Genomic DNA, 8,137 nt, shown 5'->3' with positions numbered 1-8,137 from the left:
AAGAAAGCACAAATGCAATACAAAAATGGAGTTCTTCTCTATCTCGTTTTTGAACCAAAAGGTGGTGGCATCTGTGTATCTCCTGTCCCCTCAAAGTCTGCCTAAAATTGATGCCTAGTGTGCATCTTGTCCCCCTACGAGTTTGAGTGCTGATCGAAGCCGTACTCGGTCAAATAATTGCAATTAAAGTGCAGTACTAGGAAGTGACTCCTAGGTCGTCTCCCAAGGACCAGTTCTTTCTGTCAAAGGATCGAACACGTGGTTGGGGGGGTTTTGAGCAGATTATCAAAATTAAATAAAACACAGAGTAGAGATATGAATTAATTGTAGTAATTAAAATAGGTCAGACCCTTGAACATAATGCACCTCTGATATCCTCGGTTCACGATAGATAATCTGTCCGAACTTAATCCTTGTTCAGTCCAGATTAACCAACTAAGCGAAGATTAACCTGAGACCTCACTACAAGAATTAAGCAAACATGAACCTTGTCACCTTCTTCCTCAGGATTAAGCAACCTGAGATACTGAACGCAAACAACCCAGAGTCATTAAGCATGACTTAGATGTTGAACGCCTCAGAATAGAGACCTCACAAAGGAGAATCAAGCGGAGCAGAAATGCAATGCACAGAGAACCTCCATCAGAGGGTTATAATCTGCCAAGGGCCCAACCTAGGGGTTTTAGCCTTCCATTAAAACAAAAGAAGATACAGAAACAAAAATGCAAGGAGAGGAGAGCAAAACGAAATGGATAATCTGTATTCTCAATGCAAGGGTTCAGATACAAAATGTAAAATGCATATAAGAGGAGGGAGAAAAAAAAACGTAAACTGTAGATATAAGAGAGGAAAACGTAAGAAACCAAAGACAAGGAAGCCATGTAACGTGGTCACATCAGATGCTTTTCTTAGTGGCTGCCCTAGGACCCTAAAAAACCGGCCCTAGAAGAGTCAACATGGGCCCCCAAGTCAGGTTTGACCCGAAAATACATAAAATAAATGAAAAATAAAATAAAACAAAATGCTAATATGGAGCTGATGTGGTGCTGACATGGCAGATGACGTGGCAGCTCCTCTTGAAGTCCAGAAATTAATTCCAAGCCTAGATAATTATTAAGCTGCCCTGAAAATAAAAATTGGAATAATTAGATTCAGAAAATTCAAATTAGTTAAAATATGAATTACCGGTCCAATTAAAGCCCAAATAGAAAATAGTGCAGAATATCAACAATTAAGCACAAATAAGAGATTAAAATAAGTACAGAAAGGTAAGAAAATAAGGGAAAATAATGACTCATCAAATTCCCCCACACTTAGCCTTTTGCACTCCTGGGAAAAATCAAAAAGCAGAGCAAGGAACAATTCCAGAGACATCAAAGAGAGTGACACAACAGGAAGAAACAAAAACAAGAATACACACAAGAAAACAAACAGATTTAGACAATCCTCAATGAATCCTGGGAAAAGAAAAGGAGTAGACAACATCCAACACACAAAGAGTCAGAGAAACCAGATACTTATGGAAATCATCCAAGCATTTCAAAACATGGCAGGACAATCAATCAGCTCAAAAGGTGAATCAAAAGCAACAGAACCTCACAAGATGCATTGTATCACTGTATCTCTCAAGTGTCTAGGCAACTGTATACTCTCAAAGCACTCATGAAAAATAAGGAACAGATAGACTTGGCAAGCCTCTAAAATCAACACCCAACACACAAGCACATAAGGATCAAAAGGTCTTTTTAGGGTTGTAATGAGGCCAAGGACAGGGTAGAGGATAATATATGGGATAAGTAACTACAAACCAGAGGAACCAGAGGAGCAATGGGGAATAAGTCAAGAATACGCACAAGAAACAAACCCAGAAACCTCTAATGACCTCTATAATAATCAATCCTCTTTCCCTTGCCTCAAACAACTTCTCTTTTTCATTTTTTTTGAATTTTTTTTAAACAGTATGTAGTGAATAGTACACACGAAAATTTGAAATGAGATAAGATAACATTCAGAGAAGTAAAATGTACAACATAAGGAATCAACTAGCCAATATACATCATCCAATGAAACATAGACACACTCCCACACTTATTCAAGAACTTATTACCAAAACAATTCCAAAGCTCCCAAAATCCCTAAGGTTAAGGTAATCATGGTTTTTTGCTTAAGGCATGTGATGAGCTTCAAACAAAGAAGGGGAAATAGGCTCAGCAGGGGTTATCAGAGGAGTTAATTCAAGGTAGGCTTATTTGGCTAGAGGCTTATGAGAATCAAAATGCCTTAATCCTTTTCAAACATGCATGCGGACCAAGAAATATCAAACAAAGTCAAGCCAAGAATATTGTGCAAGCAATCAAGAGGCAAAACACACAAGAAAGAACAGAGAAAGGGTCAAAACCTCTCACAGGGTAAATCTGTCACAATCAATTCAACCTCTCAAACCTCATAATTAACTTGCCAAGCAAGAAAGACAGGGATTTCAATCCATATAATATCAAGTAACTCATATCCAAGAGTGAAGCAAGTGCCTACAAACTATCAAAACCCAGAAATCAAAGAGAGTATGTGCAAAACTGTACATAACAACTAAACATAAAACCTAAACCAAAAATAAAAAATAAACCCTAAAAGCATATAACCAAAACAGTCCCCCCTACAATTAAACTACACATTGTCCCAATGTGGCACAAATAAAAGATCATAGCAATTAGAACAATCAACAAAATTGGACATGTGTAATAAAAGTAAAGAAGGAGAAGGGGAAAGAAAACTCCCTAAGTCATGGCAATGGGAGAGAAGCAGGGTCAAGTAGAGACATCTCCTCTACAACAACATCTAATAAAGATGTATTGCTGAGGAATGGCTTTACTCGGTGCCCATTGACTTTAAAGCTCTTATCTGTGGATTCACTTTTGATCTCAACTGTACCATAAGGATAAACATTAGTAACAACAAAAGGTCCAATCTACTTTGATCATAACTTACCACCCATGAGTCCGAGCCGAGAATTGTACAAGAGAACTTTCTGGCCAACCACGAAGTCCTTTCTAGTTATCAAGCTATCATGGAACTTCTTGGTTTTCACCTTGTAGAATTTTGAATTCTCATAGGCTTCCAAGCGGATCTCATCAAGCTCATTTAGTTGTAACCTACTTTCCTCACCAGCCTGATCAATGGAGAAGTTGTAGGTCTTCACAGCCCAGTAGGCCTGATGCTCAATCTCAATAGGTAAATGACATGCCTTGCCAAAGACAACCCGATAAGGAGACATCCCTATGGGTGCTTTGTACGCAGTCCTATGTGCCCAAAGAGCATCATCCAACCTGTTACTCCAATCTTCTCTGTTGGGCTGGACAATCTTCTCTAAGATTCTCTTGATCCCCCTGTTTGAAATTTCAGCTTGCCCATTGGTTTGGGGGTGGTAGGGTGTAGAAAATTTGTGCACTACCCCATACTTCTTGACCAAAGCCTGCATATATCTGTTACAAAAATGGGTGCCTTGATCACTAACAATAGCTCTAGGTACTCCAAACCTGCAAAATAAGTGAGATCTAACAAAATCCACAACAACCCGAGCATTATTAGTTCTGGTGGGTTTGGCTTCCACCCATTTTGAAACATAATCAACTACTAAAAGAATGTAGGAAAAACCAAAATAAACAAGAAAGAGACCCATGAAATCAATACCCCAGACATTAAACACCTCACAGAATAGCATGGGCTACTGAGGCATCTGCTGTCTCCATGTGAGGGATCCTTCTGCTTGCTGACACTGCTCATAAGTGCTACAAATCTTCCACGCATCTGTGAAAATGGTGGGCCAGTAGAAACCATAATCGAGCACCTTGCGATCTGTCCTCTGAATGCCTAGATGGCCACCTGGTGCAGAAGAGTGACAAAACTATAGGACTGAATCGATCTCAAGATCTGGTATGCATCTCCTAATCACCTGGTCACTGCACAACTTCCACAAATAGGGGTCATCCCAAATATAATGTGTAGCATCACTCTTAATTTTATCAATTTGAGCTCGTGATGTTAAGGGAGGAAAAACAAAAAAAACTAAAAAAATTAACAATGTTTGCAAACCAAGGGGTGTTAGAAGAAATAGAAACAGAAGAAATAATCAACAAATATTCATCAGGAAAATTATCCTGGATGGGCAAGATGTCAGCACTATCCTCAGCTCTTTCAATTCTGCTGAGATGGTCTACCACTAAATTTTGAGCTCCACTCCTGTCCCGAATATCCAAATCAAACTCCTAGAGCCAGAGCATCCACCTGATCAATCTAGGCTTTGACTCAGCCTTTTTTAGCAGGTACTTTAGAGCTGCATGGTCAGTATAGACAATAACAAGAAAACCAAGCAAATAAGATCTAAATTTATCAAGAGCTAAAATAATGGCAAGAAGCTCTTTCTCTATGGTAGTGTAGTTTGCTTGGGCAGCGTCCAAAGTCCTAAAAGCATAATATATCACTCGAGGCAACTTGTCAACTCTCTGTGCTAGGACAGCTCCCAATGCATAATTGGGTGCATCACACATCAGCTCGAATGGGACTGTCCAATCAGGTGCCTGAATGATTGGAGTGGTGGTGAGTGCTTCCTTGATGCTGTCAAAAGCCTATTTACACCTGTCATCAAAAACAAAATCAACCTCTTTTTGTAGTAGATTGGATAGCGGAAGGGCCTTCTTGCTGAATTCTTTGACGAAGTGCCTGTAGAAACCTGCATGGCAAAGAAAAGATCGAACCTCTCGCACGCAAGAGGGGTAAGGCAACTATGAAATGACAAAGAATTTCGCAGGATCTACTTCTATGCCCTTACTAGAAATAATATGCCCTAAAACTATACCTTGTTCTACCATGAAGTGACATTTTTCAAAATTTAGAACAAGATGAGTTTAAATGCATCTATTAAGAACTCTATCCAAATTATCTAAGCATGTGTCAAAAGAGGATCCATATACAGTGAAATCATCCATAAACACCTCTATGCAGTTTTCAAGAAAATCAAAAAAGATACTAAGCATGCACCACCGGAAGGTACCAAGGGCATTGCATAGGCCAAAGGGCATCTTCCTATAGGCAAAAGTGCCAAAGGGCAGGTGAATGTGGTTTTCTTTGGATCCTCAAGAGCAATATGGATTTGAAAATAACCAGAAAAACCATCAAGAAAGCAGTAGTGAGATTTACCTGCCAGACGCTCAAGCATCTGGTCAATGAAAGGTAGCGAAAAATGATCTATCCTGGTTGCTTGATTCAGCCTTCGATAGTCAATGCAGACCCTCCAACTATTTTGCACTCTAGTGAGAATGAGCTCGTCCCTCTCATTTTTCACAATAGTGATGCCTGTCTTCTTAGGGACCACCTGGACCGGACTCACCCACTGACTATTTGATATAGGATAAATGATCTCAGCTTGAAGAAGCTTGGTCACCTCCTTCTTCACTACATCCAAAATGATAGGGTTGAGTCGCCTATAGGGCTGTCTGACTGGTTTAGATCCATCCTCCAATAATATCCTGTCCATGCATGTGGATGGGCTGATACCAGGAATGTCTGCCAGGGTCCAACCGATGGCTTTCTTATGCTTTTTCAGAACGTGCAAAAATTTCTGCTCTTGAACAGCATCAAGGGACGTGGAAATGATCACTGGAAACTTCTCATCATCCTCCAAGTAAGCATACTTGAGGTTTTCTGGCAAAGGCTTTAATTCTGGAATGGGTGCAGGCTAAACAATAGAAGGAACTACGGGTTCCACAGCATGTACCTCAATCTGCAAGTCAGATTCATGTGTACATCCTAAAACATGGTTAGTGCATTCTGACTCTAAAGAAATAATATCCAGAGGTACAACACCCAAAACATCAGATACAAAATTAGGTACAAAATCAAATTTATTTTTGGAACAGGAATCAAAATCGGATACAGAAACAGATTCAAAATCAAACTCAGAAATAATCAGATTCAGTGCATGCAAGAGAAGTATAAAGATCAGATTGAAAACAATGTTTCTTATCATGCAAAGAATGAAAATCAGAAGCATACTCGTCAACAACATCATCAAGTATCTCAGCACGAAAAATAGAATGGTCTTCAGATGGATGTCTCATGGCATCAAGAGTATTAAAATGGACAATACTATCACCAAATTCCATGGACAATGTACCAATATACAGATCAATCTTAGTTTGTGCTATTTTCAAAAATGGTCTACCCAAAATGATTGGGGTGGAACCATGGGAGAATCCCTCCTCTATATCAAGCACATAGAAATCAATAGGAAAAATCAGTTCACCGACTCGAACTAAGACATCCTTAATGAAACTTGTAAGGTGGGCAACACTTCTATTTGGAAACTGTATCACCACACCTGTAGGTTGCATAGGACCAAGAGACAGAGATTTAAAAATAGACAGAGGCATGACATTTATAGAAGCACCCAAATCAAGCATGGAATTTTCAAATTTTCTATTCCCAATAATACAAGGTATGCAGAAAGTACCCAGGTCCTTACATTTTTCAGGAATGAGCGGAACAAATTTACCTATCAAAGCAGACACATTTCTGCCCATGCTGATTCTCTCATTTCCCTTCATTTTCCTCTTATGAGTGCACAACTCCTTCAAGAATTTTGCATATCTTGGGATTTGCTTTATGGCATCAAGCAGAGGTATGTTCACCTCTACTTTCCTAAAGGTCTCCAATATTTCCTTATCCACCTCTTCCATCTTTTTCTTGGAATCAATTTTGGTGGAAATGGAAGAGGGATGGGAGGCTGCTGCAAATCAGAATTAGTGCTGGAAGAAGGTCCACCTGCATGAAAACTTCGGGCACCAAATGGTTCATCATTTTGCTTAGGTGCAGATGCTGGAATTGGTACTGACATAGGTGCAGATGGAGGGGTGAAGGTACTGTAGTGGGTATGTCAATCTGTTTCCTCGACTTCAATGTGATGGCACTCATATTTTTTAGATTTTGCATAGTCTATGAAGGTAACCTATCTGAATTTTGAGACTGTGCCTGATTGAGTTGAGTAGCCATCTGCCCCATTTGATTGGTCAAGCTCTGAATGGAAGCTCTGGTCTCTTGCTGGAATTGCATATTTTGAAGTCATCTGGCTCACTAACTCCTCCAATGAAGGTTCAGAAGTAGAAGCTTGAGGAGCTGGTTGTGCAGGAGCTTCATGTTGTCTCTACTACTACTGTTGGATAGGGGGAGGCACATATCTGCTAGGACCAACATTGTTTTGGAAGGGAGGGGATGGCTGTTGTTGTTACTGCTGCTAGTTAGACCATCTGAGATTGGGATGATATCTCCAACCTGGATTGTACCTATTACTGGAGAGGTCATAACTCTGCTGCTGTTGTTGTTGTTGGACAGGAGGTCTATTATAACTATTTGCAGCATGTGGCTCTTGATGCTCATTTACTCTTGACTGTTGCAGAGAAGGGCATACATTTGTGTGGTGATCAATTGAAGAAGAAAGCCCGCAGACCCTTGCTACAAATGCATATTTTTTATTTGCAGCAAGTTCAGTCACGAGGTTGACCAATGCATCAAGTTTACTCTCTAGCTTTTTATCTGCATCAGTGGCCACATCATGAACTCCTCTGATGACAATTTCATTGTCGTTTCTGGTACTAAATTGTTGAGAGTTGGAGGCCATTTTTTTTATCAAGTGCATGGCTTTAGCTGGGGTCATGACACCAAGTGCTCCACCACTTGCAGCATCTATCATACTCATCTCCATGTTATTTAGCCCCTCATAGAAATATTGCAGCAACAACTGCTCAAAAATCTGGTGGTGAGGACAGCTTGTACATAATTTCTTGAATCTCTCCCAGTACTCATACAAGCTCTCTCCACCAAGTTGCCTGATCCCTGATATATGTTTTCTGATTGCAGTGGTCCTCGAGGCAGGGAAGAATTTCTTCAGAAACATTCTTTTTAGATCATCCTAGCTAGTGATGAACCTGGGAGCCAAATAATATAGCCAATCTTTAGCAAATCCCTCCAATGAGTGTGGAAATGCCTTCAGGTAAATGTGGTCCTCTTGAACATCAGGAGGCTTCATGGTAGAACAAACAATATGGAACTCCTTCAGATGTTTATGTGGATCCTCACCTGCATGACC

General features: G+C 40.0%; 1 protein-coding gene and 1 non-coding gene across 2 annotated transcripts; one reads left to right on the top strand and one right to left on the bottom strand.

Annotated features, from left to right (window-relative positions):
• Positions 1-427: 427 nt before the first annotated feature.
• LOC145952117 (uncharacterized) lies at positions 428-6,731 on the bottom strand. The gene is made up of 10 exons (XM_083064343.1): positions 5,979-6,731; positions 5,048-5,731; positions 4,282-4,622; positions 4,090-4,236; positions 3,950-3,956; positions 3,704-3,804; positions 2,986-3,479; positions 2,870-2,922; positions 2,443-2,535; positions 428-526 (listed from the first exon to the last, which is right to left on the bottom strand). The coding sequence occupies exons 1-10, from the start codon at positions 6,729-6,731 to the stop codon at positions 428-430; spliced, it is 2,772 nt and encodes a 923-aa protein (XP_082920469.1).
• Positions 6,732-7,798: 1,067 nt separating this feature from the next.
• On the top strand, positions 7,799-7,904 carry LOC114915595 (small nucleolar RNA R71). The gene has a single exon (XR_003803686.1). It is a non-coding gene; the product is annotated as a small nucleolar RNA R71 (small nucleolar RNA).
• The last annotated feature ends 233 nt before the right edge of the window (positions 7,905-8,137 follow it).

This window comes from Cajanus cajan, chromosome 9, assembly GCF_000230855.2.
Source record: "Cajanus cajan strain Asha chromosome 9, NIPB_CcT2T_4, whole genome shotgun sequence".
NCBI lineage: Eukaryota > Viridiplantae > Streptophyta > Magnoliopsida > Fabales > Fabaceae > Cajanus > Cajanus cajan.
The sequence above is the reverse complement of the archived record's forward strand: the minus strand, read 5'-3'. Positions and strand labels throughout refer to the sequence as shown.